At 42.4% G+C, this 16595-nt stretch overlaps 1 protein-coding gene across 1 annotated transcript in view; it reads right to left on the bottom strand.

The window, feature by feature from the left end:
* The window catches only part of CNTD1 (cyclin N-terminal domain containing 1), a 524358-nt gene that overhangs the window by 165004 nt on the left and 342759 nt on the right, over nt 1-16595 (bottom strand). Inside the window, exons 3-5 of the mRNA XM_069634172.1 lie at nt 14241-14316; nt 12119-12293; nt 5648-5810 (exon numbers count right to left, since the gene is read on the bottom strand). Of these exons, the coding sequence (XP_069490273.1) occupies nt 5648-5810; nt 12119-12293; nt 14241-14316 (414 nt within the window). The remainder of the gene's footprint in view (nt 1-5647; nt 5811-12118; nt 12294-14240; nt 14317-16595) is intronic.

The following is a 16595-nucleotide window of genomic DNA, read 5'->3' as shown; positions in this document are numbered from 1 at the left end:
TTCACCATGCAGGCAGATGTTATTGCCGCTAAGAAAATGGTTTTCTAAGTTAACAGTCTTAGGGGACAGGAGTGAAGTGGCTCAAAAGGAGCGCATGTTAAAAACTTTAAAACTAAGTTAAGGTCCCAAGTTGGTACATGGAATGATTTTGGAGGAAACACATTTGTGGGTCCTTTAAGGAATTGAATTATTAAGGTAATCTTGAAATAGGATGCCTCTTCCGAGGTGCACTTGAATATAGAAAGCACAGCTATATATCCTTTGATTGTTCCAATCTGGAGCCCCATATTTGCCAAATGTAGAAGAAAAGATAACACCGTAGGTGTATCGCATTGAAAAGGGTCTAAATCCTTTTCCCTACACCAGCTGCAGAATTTGTTCCAACGACAGCGGTATATGGATTTTGTTGCTGGCCTTCTGGACGAAAGCACAATCTCCATTACATCATTCGGGAGGTCCCGATCCCTGTACCTCAGCCTCTCAGAAACCATATGTGAAGGCTGAGTGTCGTGACCTCTGGATGGATAACCCAACCCTCCTCTCGCGAGAGAAGCTCCTCAAACGCTTCCCAAAAGGTGAAGATCTCCTAGAGGACTTCCTGAGCTAGTTCTCACTCGTGGGAGACTGCGCTCCACCTGCTCAAAGCGTCCGCCTCCGTGTTCTCCTCTCCGGCTAGGTGAACTGCCGATATGGGAATTCCTTCTTGAATTGCCCAATACCAGAGCTGCATTGCTTCTCTGCACAGTGGTAGTGACCCTACACCTCCTCTCTTGTTGAGGTAGTAAATGGCGGTAGTAAATGTCCTGATAATTGTCCGTCATTATCAGGATATTCTTTCCTTGTACAGAGGGTAGAAAGGTGTTCAGCGTTAGTCTGATTGCCCTCAGAGACCAACGACTGCTGATTGTCAGATTGTTAGATTGTTAGTATGGGCTCCCCAGACTGTGAGTGAGGCAGCCGTTACTATTGTTATCTCTGGCCATGGTTGCCAAAAATGTTGTCCCTTCAGAATGTTGCCCTTTCAGGCCCACCACAGGAGATCCTGTGCGACCCTGCTTGGAACCTGAAAGAGATCTGTCATCCTGCCTGAGAATTAAGACCATTGAGGCTTGCGAGCCCACTGTAGAGATCTCATTCTCAGGCAAGCCTCTGGCACCAGGAAAGTGCAGGATGCCATGAGGCCGAGCAACCTCAGAAAGTCAAAGGCTAGGAGATGCTGGGTACTCTGAAATTTGGAGACCATCTGCAGAATGTCTTGAGCCCTCATCTCTGGTGGCGAGGCTTTTCCCAGGGATGCATCCAGAACTGCTCCAATAAAGTGGAGTCTTTGAGATGGTATCATGTTGGACTTCTTGTAATTGAGGGAGACGCCCAGTCTGTGGAGAGAGTGGCAGGTTATGCTGAGATGTTCCAGGGTGCCCTGATCAGCCAATCGTCCAGGTAGTGGTAGACGTGAATTCCCCCTCTCCTGAGACTCCCTGCCACCACCGCCATCAGCTTGGTGAAAACCCTTGGGCGGAGGTTAGCCCAAATGGTAGAACTCAAAACTGATAATGAGAACCATCAACGGCGAACCTCAGGTACTTCCTGTGCTTGTGATGGATTGGCACATGAAAGTAAGCATCCTGAAGGTTCAATGACACCATCCAATCCTGGAGCTGGAGGGCCCGAAGGATCTGAGAAAGTGTGACAATCTTGAACTTGTCCTTCCTGAGGAACTTGTTCAAGTATCTCAAGTCCAAGATGGGTCTCAGTCCTCTGTCCTTTTTGGAAATTAGGAAATAGGGAGAGTACTATTCTTTGTTCCTCTACATTGCAGGTACTGGTTCTATAGCACCTTTCTCTAGCAGGGTTAACATTTCCTGCAACAGGAATGTATCCAGAACTTTAGTGAATGGTTTCCCAGTGGATGATCCTGAGATCTATGTATGAAAGGGGGGCACTAAACCTGGGCTACTGTATCCAGTGCCCATGCATCAGAAGTAATGCCCTGCCATTCTTTCAAATGCTGTGATAGTCTGCCTCCCACCGGGGTGTTGTGAGACAAGACCTCAGAGTGGTTTAGAGGTGGCTGAAGCAGCGGCTGTTGGTAAAGTAGCCACTGCTTGGGCGGGTTTAGCACCTCTCCCTTGTCCACCATGAGGGAATCTTTTGTGGCTTCTTTGACTAGCCTGTCCTTTCGCTCTTCCAACTGAGGAATAGTAGCAAAAAGACCTACCTCTCCAGGATGATCTGCTGCAGCACTTAAAGATTTAGCCGTCGCCTTTGAGGTCTGCAGCTTTTCAAGGCTCTCATCAGCTTTATTTGCAAATAGATGGGAGCCGTCAAAGGACATGTTGATGAGTCTGGATTGTACATCCGGTGCATAACCTGACTTCCTCAACCCCGCAAATCTGCGCATGACAGTGCTTGCCGCCATGGCCCTGCGGACACTGTCAGCAGTATCCAGACCTAATTGCAGAGACTCACATTTGGCCTCTTTGCCACCCCTTATCAGGTTCAAGAAACCGTCTCTTTCCTCACCCTCAGGGATGTGATGTGTGTGTAAACTTTGCCAGGGCACAAATGGAATCAGCACATTTTAAGGCCATGCTGCTAGCAGAAAATACTTTCTTTGTTGAAGAATCATTCCTTTTGTCATCCCTATCAGGAGGTATGGTTGGATACGTTGTTTGTCTGGAGAAAGAAGTAGCAGCCTGAACTACTAGGCTCTCCGGGGTTGGATGACTTTAAACGTAGCTAGGATCGCTACTTGATGGAATATATTTGTTAGTTAAATTTCTATTTATTGCAGGATTGGATTCTGGAGCTTCCCAGTTTGTTGCAACTCTCTTCTGCAGTGCCACATGGAAGGGTAAAATAGGGTCTTTCTGTGGCCCCTTGTCCAGAATGTCTGTCAGGTCATCCTGTTCAAATGCAGGAGCTGGTCTACTCCATCCCAGGAAATCTACTACCCTAGACATTAGTGATCTGTAAGATGCATCGGCAGGTTCAGCAGGATCTGGTTTTCCAAAATCTAGTTCTGGGGAGGTGTCAACTACACTGGCTGTTTGTAATGAGTCATAGGTTGTTTGACTCTAGTTTCTTCCGAAACAAAACAATCAGGTGTAACAGATTTTTTCTGGACATTAATTGGATCCAATTGAAGACCACCTAGGTGTCTCATCAGTAGTTTAAATCCTTTTTTTGGTAAAGGTTAAATACCTTTTCCTGACTTTTTCCCAAAGGTTGAACAGACGGCATTGATGGTTTAATCGCTGGCGTCGATGGTTTAGGTACTGATGGCATTGATGCTGTCGACGTCAGTGGCATCGATGGTGTCGACGACTTATCTTTAGATTTATACTTCAAGGGACTATGCCCTCGACTCGACAATTTCTTCGATGATTTCTTGTCTCGTCGAGTGCTCAAAGGCTCTCAAGTAGTCTTAGGCTTACCCGGGCACAAGGGCGCATAGGTTTTAGCCTTGGCGTCATGCTTGTCAGAAACCTTAGCATGGCCAGTCTTCTTGTGCTTCAAAGGTATTGGAGCCTGATCATCGAAGATCTTATTTAATTTTCTCCTAAAGAGTTCCCACTCTGCTGTAGAAGAAGATTTGGTCAGGCAGACTAACCTTTAAGACGAAGAAGACGAGGAAGAAGACAGTGATCTGTGATTTCTCTTTGATTTTTTGGAGGATGACGGAGAATGTCTGCTCCTCGAATGAGATTGTTTTTACGATCATTTTTTGTGAGGAGAGGAATCTCTATACTCATTGGACGATGTCAATTTAGAAGGGGTAGACAGGGATTTGGGAACAATCCCACTCACTGCTAATTTAGCCTTGCACTGTTTTAAGGCCTTACCAGTCATCGACTGACAGGATCTACAGTCGCCGGTTACGTGTTCGATGCCCAGGCAGCAGAGGCAATCTTTATGCAGGACTGTGATGGACATCTTGGCGCTGCATCGCATACACTTCTTGAAGCCCGTCTTCAGAGTACTCGGAGTAGAAGAGGCCATATCGACAGGTATTCAAAGAAAACTGAAGCGCGCCATTTATCACGAAGCAATTACTATTGCGGAAAAACAGAACTAAAGCCAAAGGGCGCTGTGCGTAGTATATGTACTCGACGATGACGTCGGCCGAGATGGAAGCCCTCGAGGGGCATTGAGTCGACCGTCTCGACGCACAGCGCCCTTTGCGACGAGAACATTTTTTCCGAAGCAGCTAAGGCTGGAAATGAAGATATCAAAGATGAGGAATACGTGGGAGGACACTAACCATTCGAAGCTTGTGTTTAGCACCCACTGCTTATGTGATTTTGAAGTCAAGAAACAGAACAATTTAGGTAAAACTGTGAAAAGTACTGCTGATAAAAGAGCTGGAAAGTGTCCAAGGAATTATGTTGCTTTAAACTGATGTCAAAAGAATTGTGAGGTGTCCCAAGGAACTGGTGTTGTTTTGAAAAGCCGGAGATTTGAACTGGTGTTGTTTTGAAAAGCCGGAAGAGTTGAACTCTTGGGGAAGGGGACCCCAATACCTTGTGAATTATTTCAAACTTGGGGAAGGAGAAGCTGATTACAAGCCAGGAGCTGGAAGAAGCTTGTAACTTTGTTTTGGACACTATTCATTTTGATACTGACATCCCTACACACTGTATTCAGTTAATTGTGCGGGCAAGTATAGGTTTTGGACACAGACATACTTTTGAGTTGGACATGCTGACGCAGACTATCCTTAGCTTTCTTTAGGTGGGGAAATCCCATCTTAGTATAGGGCAAGTTAGGCATTACTCCATCCTGACTTTTAAGGTAAATAAAGATTTGAGATCCAATTTTGAATTTGTGTCTTACTTCATGATACCTTCACACTTCCTCAATCCAAGGGATAACTGGCACAGATTCAAGAGTGCTTAGAGTCTTATTGTGCCTATGAATAATCACCAATATTTTTCTGTTCACGGCAGATAAATATCAATTCTAAAAATGCCAATAGTTTAAGAGGGTGGGAAGTGGCAACTTCCTGGGCAAACGTCAGACAATGAGAGCAATGTCAGAACTAAGTTAGAGAATGACCATCTTGTGCATATTGGCATCATTCAGGAGTTTTATATCTCTAGCCTACTCATTGATAGGAATCTTTTTAGTGGGGAGAACTAACCAGTTCAAAATGCATTGCAAAATGGTTAATCCAATCCAAAATCTGCTTATTAACATTTATAGGCTTCACGCCAGCTCTTGTCAAGTTGCCCACTACCAAAGATCGAAGATTAAGATTCCATTCAACAATTATTTTGCAGCCATCAGAGCTCTGATTCCAACCTGTTAGTATCATTTGAGGAAGGGTAAATAACAAAAACCAAGATTGTGTGACTGGGTTAATCTGTGTGTTGACTAGGGATTGCATGTGTTGATGGTTTCTTACTACTAGATTGAAATGAAAAAAAAGCAATATGTAATGCCGATCTCTGCATCTTTAATAAGGGTAGTAATTCCCTTCATGAAAGTTAGACAAATCTGTATTTTCTGTTTATACTAGAATTTCTTCAGCACAAGCACATGCCAGTGGACAACTCTATTCAGCACAACAATAAGTCAGTGGCCAAACCTCTCAGAAGTGCAATTTCAGACCTACTTCATAGCCATGTTCAAAACAGCAACTTACCAAGAACCTCCAAAAGCATTTCCACAAAGCTAAATGGGCTGCACACATTCATTTGAAACTGTAAAGCCTTCAGCACAGTGAGCTCGGATTGCAGTAGCTCTTCTTTCTTGTAGGAGTAGCCGAGTGACTGCATAAACTTTAAGGCAGTGTTATTGTTGATCATCTGAAAGACACATTAAAACGACTGATACTGAATTACGTACAAACCCATTACACCCTTAATTTCACGATGCACAAGCAATAAAACATGATTGTTTTGGTCGCTAATTAAATCATATAATAAAATACAATTTGAATCCTTAAACAATGTCTTCATTTAAATCATTGTATCTGTCTTTCACCCTAAACACTGCAAATGTACATTTTTCAGGATTACAGGATGACATTAAAGGATAGAAAGCATTTGTTAGAGATACAATTTTGAAAACTATGAATCAAAACATCCGTAGCTTGAAATGCTTATCAGCTTTTATCCTCCGTATTTTTATATTAAAATATTAAGGGCCATCTTGAGTGTAATGCCAATAAATATTCTTATTTTGTAGCCAAAGAGATGGAAACCAAATTACCTTGTACTAACTAAAGTAAAGTTGGTAAACCTCCATGCATAGATACATTGAAGGAGGAGGCTCTGCATATCTTAATGCCCATTTGGTATTGTATAACTAATTCGAAACTAGAGAAGGGTGCTCTGCCAATCAGGTGGCTGGAAATAGGGGCGAGAACACACAGTGTACTGCCTGCAGTTTCCAGCCGCCCAAGGCTCTTCCCCGAGTGGTGCCATCCTGATTGTGGGGAGGCAACAGGGAGCCTACGGACTGGTGCCTGTCCCAAGGGTGTCTATAAAAGGTGTGGTTTTTTACAGAGGAGTGAGAGAGCTGGGGATATTGTCCCGACCAGAGAGGTCAAGGAGCAGAGAGCAGCAGGACCTGAAACCTGGAAGAGAACAACATGCCGAGATGCTGGCCGTGTGTTTGTGAGGGGCTGCACTGTGGCTAGGGAGCCGTGCCTCCAAGGAGCCGGAGCGAGGCAGCCTGCATCCTGCTGTAGGTGTCCGGTGAAATGCTCAATCACTTGGCACTGGTGCCTGTCCCAAGGGCGTCTGAGGGGCAGGTGGTGAGACCCTGACCTCAGCCCTGTGTATCCAGAGAGATCGCTCATCAACGTGACACTGCCCGGTGAGTTTCATGTCAGTGAGAGAGAAACTCAGGAGCGTGTGATTGATTGCAACAGAGCGGGAGAAAGACACAGTTTGTAAAGCGGCAAGGAAAAGCGAGAGAAAGTGTATAAAGCGGCACAGAGCGGAAACCGAAAGGAAGCTTAAGAAAGCTGTTTAAGGAAAGCAGAAAGAAGGAAAAGGCGCCAGCGGTGAAGGAGGAAAGTAAAGACTTTTAAAGGGTGTGAAAGTGTGCAGAGACACAGGAAGAAAACGAATAGGTGCAAGTGTGCATGTCAAGGAAAGGAAAGTGTTTAAAGTGTGCAGAGGCACAGGAAGAAAACAAACAGTTGCAACTGTGCACATTAAAGAAAGGATAGTTTGGAAAGTGTACAAGAGGCACAAAACCAATAGAACAAATTAGAGGAAGGTGCAAGAGTGCACGAGAAAGTAAAATAAACAATGGAAAGCAAGAAAGGGGTGCTGAAGGTGAGAGGTTGAAAGAAAAAAGCTAGGAATAAAGAGAGGGGATTCCGATCAGAATAGTCACGCCTAGGAGAAGCAAAGAACCTGGCGGTTTCAAAAGACTCTGATTGTACCCCCACACGTGAAATGTGTATGAAATAACTCAATATAAAGGGAAAAGTACATCTTGACAGCTGAACTTGTGTTTGAATCCAAGAGGGGCCTAAGTTTGGGGAAGGGAAACCCTGAGAGGCCTAACAAAGTGGAATACCTATTATTTTGTGACAGCTGAACTTGTGTTTGAATCCAAGAGAAGTGGAATACTTTGATGTTAAAGCTTGGGAAAGGGAACCCCAAGAAGCACGGAAAGGAGCTCTGTATATTTCTTTCAGTTGTGTTCTAGAACTTGAAGGTCTGATGAACAGCCCTTTGTTGGTTCATCTCATTTTTGTGAAGCTGACCTGCCCCACACCTGGTGTGAAAGTCACCCGAAACCAACCATGGTTTCCTACTTTTGTTGAACCACTATTTATCCTTTTTGAAGACTTCCTAACCCATTTTTGTTAAGAGTGAGGGCAAGCATAGGTTTAGAAACAAGCAGACTATTGTTTTGGACTCTTAAACATTGACGGCCCTTAGAATTCATTAAGGAAACAATCCCTTTAGAGTGGGGGCCAGCCAGGCATTACACCAACCCAAGAACCTTAGTAAATAAAGGTTTTGAAACTAACATCTTTGAGTCTGTGTCTCTCTTGATACCATGCCTGTCTCACACTTCCAATAATTGTTCTGAATAATTCTTCCTGTCTCTTTGTTCTTCTTTCTTCGCTATGCTGCAACCACTTCTTCTACTATGTCCACCACTCCACAACAACCCCGGGCTTCTTTTCTCTTCACTATTTATTGGTTGCAATGTATTAATAAGAGAAAAAAAAAACTACAACATTGACTGGGGTTTCTCTTTGACTTTTCCTCCCAGTAAGGCCTCCTCATCTCAGTACAGTATAAATTGACCAATGGCTTGGATTTGCGCCATCAGGCTGGCCTATATGTTTTTGGTGTTACATTAGCGTAATAGATATAACCACCTAGTAGCCGAAGGCTTGAATCAGGGGGTGTTCTGGCAATTTTTAAGAACTGTCTGGGTTTTGGTATGTTAGGGACATTTCCTTTCCTTATTAATGGGACGAGATCCTCTGACTCGGCACAGGACCGATGATGGTAAATGGTTACCACTCAAGATACCTGCACATCTCTGAAAATGGGGAAAGATAGAGATACTTCCTTACAGAAGTATTTGAAAGATTCAGATCCTCCCTTTTGCAGCCCCACAGCACCAAGAACTTGCTTTTTAACACTTTTGCGGAGATCGTGGTAAGACTAGATGAATTTTCGAAACAGCATTTCAGACACATGATTCTAGTTTTGTTTTGATATAAAATAGCCATTCGATTTTGTGAAGGTTACCCAAAGACAAAATACATTTGATCAGAAATGTGGTCACTTGGTCGAAGCACAGGGAAAGCCAAAACAAAACAAACTTAAGCAGTAAGGTGTCCGAAATATGGGTGAGCCCGGTTTCAAGATGGGTGATGTAAAGTGCCGTGGTCGGGGGCACACCCAGAAGACGGGCAAGGAAATGATTCTGCTCGACTTCAAGCCCATCCAAATTACACGTACCTCACAGTTCACCACCATAAACTCCTGTAGCCATGCACTTCCCTCTAAAACCAAGGAGGCATGTGACTTACAGATGATTGTCTCAAGTTCTTGGCAAATCTAAAAATTCTGCCTATATAGCCTGTTTCATTTTCCGCATACGAATGGCGAAGTTGTCCTTCCAGGCTAAGTATTCAAAACTCTGTAATACTTTTAGTCTTTGTCCAGCAAATAGGATCAGTGGGTGATGGAGTCGTTGAGCTGAGAAGCACACAATTGATCATTTGTTAATATTTACCTTCAATCCCCTATGGGTCATAAAGTTTACATATCCCTCAACAAGAGTTTGGAGAGACTTGTTTTGTTTTTTGCTAAAAGAGCTGTGTCATCTGAATAGCATAAGACGGACAACTTCCTGCCTCTCACTGTGGTACATCAGCACCAAGGCTTTCTAGGAATGAAGGTCAAATATGAATATAGAGGTTAAAAAGGAGTGATGCAAGCACACACCCCTGCTGAACACCCTTTTCCACATTGATACTTCTACTCACTTCTCCTCTTTGACCATATTGAACACGGCCAGTAGAGTCGGTATGTAACGACTAAGGTTCTCAGCAAAGGCCTTGAGACACCCATAGCATCAAGGGTAGTGCACAGGAGACCGCCATCTATATAATCAAATTCTGAAATGAGGTCTGTAAAAAGCCACATAGACAGGGGTCCCCAGTAGAAAAACGTATTTAGACAGGAGCAAATAGAGATTGACGCATTGATTCATCGTCCCCATCCCAGGCCCAAGGGCCAGCTGAGTGTCGGAAAGGTCATTATTCTCAAAGACACATTCCTCAAGTATTTTCAACAGGAGACCAGAGAACATCTTTGATGTCTCATCCGGCAGTGCAATAGGGCGATAGGATGATGGTAGTGATTTTGTACCTTTCTTATAAATGGCTACAATCGTCCCAGTCTTCCAGCTTGCATGGATAAAATTTGAGGTCAAAAGGGCATTAAAAACCTGCGTAAGAAAAGGGGTCTATTACTCCATGCAGGAATGAAAGAGATCATTTAGGACCCCATCAGCTCCCGGAGCCTTGCATGGTTTCTGTCGGCCTAAAACTATTTCAAGATCTTTCACTGACAAGGGTTCTAGTTGAACACCTGGTGAATTATAGTGTTCTTTGTCCCTTACCTGGCTGTAATACTGTAAAGATTGCTAAAGTGTTGAACCCAGTCCTGCTCTGAGACATACATTTTAGGAACTTCTGGGCATCCCAAATCGAGACCAGAGGAATAATTTTTGATGATCCGCCAAAATCTCTTGCCATTCATAATGGCGGCGTTGCAAAGTGCATCCCAGTGTCCCCAAACAATCTCACATTTCCAGGCTGTCAATGCCCTATTATAGTCGCTATGTCGTTGTCTAATATTAGCAACGTTACTATTTTCAGACTTTAGAGCATTCAGAAGTACTTTCTTTTTATCGTTAAAGCTAGCTGAAAGCCAAGACTTGGGATTAGCCCTGCCTTTGGATGGGTCAATTTTTATGGTGCAAAAGAAGACCTCTCTAGACTTTGTAATGAAGTAAATAAAAGCCCCTATCAGTAGATCAGTCAAGGTATTAACACTGAGGGCAGTCAATACATTTTGTTTATTAACTATCACAACTTACCCCAGCATGTCAATCCCCCTGTCTGCTTTCCAGCGCATGGCCCTCCTATTGGTTCCCTTTTCCAGAGAGAAAGGGTAAACAGGACCTTGATTGCTTAGCTTTGCTGGACCCATGGCTCAGGCTAGGGATAAGCAATAAATTGGTGGGTATATAGAATGGTTTACAGGGCCAGAAAGCTCATGATTTTTAGGTGGTTACCTGTCGCTTGGAAGGAGTACCAGAAGTTAGTCACTCCTCCAGTTAAAGTACAAATTGTTTAGGATGTTCTCCTATATGAGCACCAGGTGCTTCTAATACATTATTTGAACCTTTATCAGTTTATTTCATACTTTTTATTTTGTCCTTAGGACCATTGATGATTGTGAAATAGTGCCTGCACATGCTAACACTTGTTTCGGCCAGCAAGGCCATTCTCGCCGGGCTTATTTTTTACAAAACAATTTGTATATTACATATGTATTCAATATATATATATATAGATTTGATCCATTGATGGTATGTATCAACTTTGTGTGTGAAGACAGGAAATTAGGAGTGGGAATAGGTAGGATTAATGGGACAATAAAAAGAAAAAAAGAGAAAAAAGGAAAAACAAACAACGAATATTTCATTATGTGCAATACCGTCTTGACTCAGTTATCCATGTTCTTTACAGAAACAACTCATTATATCAGTGACATCTCCCGTGAGTTGCTAACAGCATGCAAATTCAACATACATTTATGATTTCTATTATTGACTCCCCCTGTTATGTGAGTCGTCTTGACCATTTACAATGTACATTCTCAACAAATTACCTTGTCATCCATCAGTTAGCTACTTTGCCTCTATTCAATAGGTCTACTCACCCAATGATCTTGTGGCTAGACCTCTAGATGGCCTCCCCTTGTTCCCTGTTCTGGTTGCTGGAATATGGTACAGGGAACAACCTTGAAGGAAAACAGGCTTGTGTTGGCCAAGTTTCCTGGATCATAATGATCTGGTAATTATGGGTAAGAGAGTGCCATCTAATATCTTGCTCAGTAAACAGGCTATGTCCCATACAAGGATCTTATTTTCCCTCTGGTGCACTATGTTGGAACTAATGATCCCCTCATGATCACTACCATATATCCCAAATGCTGTACTTCCAATCAACCACCCAAGACTCATATACCCATAGGTAATCATAACTGATGGGCTGTAGTGACTAGCTTTATGAGAATGGCTATCACTTGAGCATCTTTCCCTATGGTATTTTTCCCCTTTTTGTGCCATTTATTTTCTGTATGTTTAGTTTGATGCTCATGGGAAGCAAATTAGAAAGCCATTGAGTTAATCCAAAACCTTCTTTCTTTGAAACACATATGCATGTGTGAATCCACAAACCAGGAAATTTCATGGATTAAATCAATGATCGCTTTGTTGGGGTTGAGGGGGACTTGCAATTTGGAAATGTAAGAGCCTTTGCAAACCCATAATTGAAATTCGCCGCCTGTGGTGGAAATAGGGTTTGCACCATTTGCAATTAAATACTACTTACATTGCAGTGAAATGCCAGCTTGCTTGCAATTTGTACACAGGACACAAGACGTAGAACGAATGTCTCACAGAGTTGTGTTTTGATAATGGACCAGCTGTCCACCTCTGCTCTTTCATTGCCCTCTCGTGGTGTGATGGAATTCTTGTACTTCTCTTCTGTGTTTATAATCATATACCTGGAAAACAGATCTCACTTGGAACAAAAGGTCTAACAGAAAAAACTACCTAACATACATTATATGTTTATACACTATTCAATATTATGCAGTAAATGAAATTAGAACTGCTTTAACTAAAGGAATTGTCCAGAACTGTGGCTTTCTCTGTTGTTCATTCTGAAGTATCGCCACCATCTGATGAAGAGGTCTGTGGGACTTGAAAAGCGAATGTATTTGACCATGTCAGCATGTTTCACTTAGTTTGATGAAAGGTATTAAAACTGGGATTTTGTCTGATTTTGAAATGAACAAAGACTGTATCAAACCTTTTTCGCACATATTCACTATAACAATAATGAGGTGCTTGACTCAGAAATCACCTCTGTTGACAATCATTGCACAAAGAAATTACAGCTAACAACCAGTGCTAACTACCCCATACCTGAGATAATGATCTGCTCCTCCGTTAGTTTTCCAGTGCACTGTTCCATCCCAAAGGAATTCTTCTAAATTACATCAATCCATGGCCGAGAGGGAAAATCCTAATCTCACTATGATACATGGTAGCCTGCAAAACCTATATACAACCCTGTAAATCATGTTCTTATCACAGTCTAGTTGTGACATCGCTACGAACCTGTAATAAAATGACATCACTACCAACTGTAATCAGTTATTACAGTTGACTGTGACAGGAGAATGCCCGCTACTTGAGCCAAATAAAAAAAGCAAATAATGATTGTAAATTCAAAAAAACGTTTCTAATTGGCAAATGATGCACAGCTGTAGAGCTGCAGTCAATTTAGTAGCCAGATTTTATGAAGGTATTTTGAGAAAGTCAAAATAAACTTTTGTTTTAGCATAATTCTGAGAATAAAACCAAGTATTTCAGAGAAAAGATTTCAATGACGAAATGTGCCCATCAAATGGAATGTAAGGGTGCGCAAAGGTATAATACATACATACTTTGAATTCAAGATCACACAAAAAGAGTGGTAATGCTCAAAACTGCCAGATACAAATATTTTGCTAAAATTATTTAGTTGGCCTGTTGACAGGTTGCTCTGGGTGCCTTTTGCGTATGTGATTAATTTATTTTTTGCTTCTTTGAGAACACATTTGCAAATATTCTACAGATGGCTTTGTTGGCATTTACAGACTCCCCTGTGCCAATATTGTACAGTTTTAAGTTGATATAGTTTATTATATGGATTTTGTGTCATCTTTTAACAATACTAAGAATCTATTTCTTCTGGTTGGTTTTTATAGCACACAAAGCACAGGGGTATTCAAGCAGTTTAAATATGAAAAACATGAAGATACTGTTCAAGGAATACACATTTACAAATAGCCATATTAGCTAGAAGGAAGTGAAGAAAGGGAGAGGGAAACTGAGGGGTAGCAGACGAGAAAAACAGAGTGATGCAGCTACTGAATCAGATATTCAGGTACTTGACGTTAAATAGGATTTTCTATTGTTCCTGAAAGATAGCATAGCAGGCTGAGTTTGAATGTCTCTGAGTTTATTCTTAAAAGTTTTGATACCGCTCTTGGAAAGGATCAATAAATGCTTGGTCTGTCTAAAATGCTGGGGTCTCCTCCCTGAGCAATTATTGTTTCTAAGTCTTCTTGTTTATATGCCTGAAACAAAACTCATATGTGCTTGATATATTTGCAGGCGTGTATGGATTAGTAAGAGAGGGGTGCATGTGTAATTCTTTTATGCTTTCCAAAGGGAGCAAATGAAGTTCTTGGGTCAAATGAGGGGCCTCAGTGGAATGAGATAGACCAGCTATGATGGATTTGTCAAGATCATTATGCAAGGTTCCTAACAGTTTTATCACAAGTTGTAGGCCCTGTGATGAAGTGCTTGATTTCCTTTCTGTGCTAGAGTTCATAATTGACATGTTTAAAAGCTGATATGACAGACGTGTCAGTACTTTTCAAAGGCGCTTAATGTATTACCTGTCCAGGATTTCCACAGCCTGGTATCTTGCAGAGTCATCTATCCCCCATAATTCTGCCAGAAGAAATACAAATTCTGCAAAAGAGAATGAGGCAAGATTGTCACAATACGTTTGTCTGCTGCTACACATTTATAAAACCATCTCTTAAAAGGGGTGAACAGTCATGCACTGGGTGACATGCGGGAGTGATGTTAAAGGGCAATGATGTTGGTTTGGTTACTGCACTTACTACAGCATTATTTCACAAAAACTCAGACATTAGAAAATGTGCTACTTGGATAGTGCTCAAAGCTCATTCACTGATATTTCCCCAACACATAACATGTCAACGCTTACACTTTGGTGTCACTTCTGTCCATACCAGCGGCACTCCAAAATGCTAAAGGCGTGGGGCAGAGATTATTCATTGGAAACTATGGATAACAGTGGCTCTGCCATTATATGCCTACTCTGTCTATTCCCCATCACAATAGTAGACGCAAAGCAAACTGGTAGTTTGTGAGCTGTGACAGTGTATTTGACTGCTGCATTTGGTGTGATAACGACTAATTCACAGTTGCTTTATGTACTGCTGACTTACTCTCCCTGTGGCACTGTTTTGGTCAGCGCTCACTAAATATTCAGCAGGAAACTAGCTAGGTTCAGAGTAAGTCATTAAAAGCTGAGCTCAAAGAGTAACTCCTTCATCAGTGCTTATTTCAGTTTTGTTCCTATGTCTGCCTCTTATTCTGTTGGTCGGTTTCATACCTTTTACGAAGAGGTGGTTCCTGAGAGGGTATGGTTAATTTCAAGGCTTCTACCAGAATTAGGGTCGTTTTTGGGAACAAACGGGGAGATCATTACATTTCATGCTGAATCTTACAGGATGCAGAGTTACCCTTTCTCTGAACGGCTGAGTGGCCAAGAAGTACTGATCATACATCATTCTCAAAGCATCCCAGTTTCTTGGTTCTGCCAGGGGCAGAGTGACGTCAGTGCCTTTTTTTTTTAAACTGTTTTTATTTTCCTTTTTAAAGCATAAACAAAACAAATCAACCCATACTTCAGAACAGACGGCAACACCACACCTCCTCCCACAATACAAAAAACAAGTCGGTCCCAAACTTTAAAAAAACAGATTACTGGTCAGATCCCCCAGATTAGTCACTGCTGATCGACAGTAAGTGTGCAATATACAGGCCCCAAATGTCTTTCGGCTTTAAAGGCACCCATAAAGCATGTGTCACAATGATATGCGAAAATAAGCTAAACTCCCTGACAGGGGAATGAGACCAGGAGATTAGTTGCACAGATAACAAAGTTTATATAATCATAAAAATTGCCAGCAAAGAACTCTGCTGCCCAAAAGCGCTCTGCGGAAACATTACACAGGCAGCCCATTAAAAGGACACACAACATCACTGATGACGACATGCATAGAGTACACATTCTTGCATCGGATTGGAGAGTGGCATATAGAACAGTTGATACTATATGGGGTATAAGATGGCAATAGGTCTTGGCACACATGGGTCCGCTGGGCTCATCTCTGCGGTGTGAAGGTCAAGGCAAGGGAGCAACATATCTAACTAAACTAAACAACAGGAACTGATAATGCAGAAATAATGGCACACATAAAAATCTTGCATGAATAGGGGTACTTAGGTCACATGAGCTAATATATTGGCATTCCAACTTCTACACTTTGGATTCTCTTTGATACCACAATTCTAGCACCCAAGTGCCCACCCCAAAGGTTTTGATCTACCATCTGTCATTTTGGGCCTTAGTGATATAGGTGGACATGTGTTGCTTTTGGGAAGATATACTGCTACACAGGATTAGGGCTGTGGCGGGGGTCCTGGAGTGATCGAGGTGCGGTCGGGTCAGATGGGTATTAGTATGATCAGCATGAAAGGACCTGGGGGGTCGGAGCTGATGGGCTCTGGCCTGACTGGGTGGGGGTTGAGAGGGCACAGGCAGTTTAGTGGAGATGAATGGGCACTTGGGCTTATGACTTGTTACTGTCTCACGCTCTCTGCAGAGCACATTCCTTCGGAAATTATACTACGGGATTGTAACAAGGCATGGCTGGACCTCCGTCAGACTAAGTCACATTCAGGGAGGCATTGAGTTAGACTTCAAAGTTTTTCCCGAAGTGTTATTCGAAACAATATTTTAACACACAAGAACACTTATTGGGGTACACCTTTTCAGTGTGGAGGCTGATCCTTATTTAGGTCCCATTTAATGGGTGACCCCAGAGGATAGGTTTCACAGAAGATTCCTCATAATGTATGGGGGCTCCTGTCCTTAGGCATGAGGTGCATGGGGCTGTTGCCCATTTCAGAAACAGTTGTGTTGTTTCATAAGA

Source organism: Ambystoma mexicanum, chromosome 13 (assembly GCF_040938575.1).
Source record: "Ambystoma mexicanum isolate Mex_15411 chromosome 13, UKY_AmexF1_1, whole genome shotgun sequence".
NCBI lineage: Eukaryota > Metazoa > Chordata > Amphibia > Caudata > Ambystomatidae > Ambystoma > Ambystoma mexicanum.
This window is presented reverse-complemented; position numbering and strand designations above follow the sequence as displayed.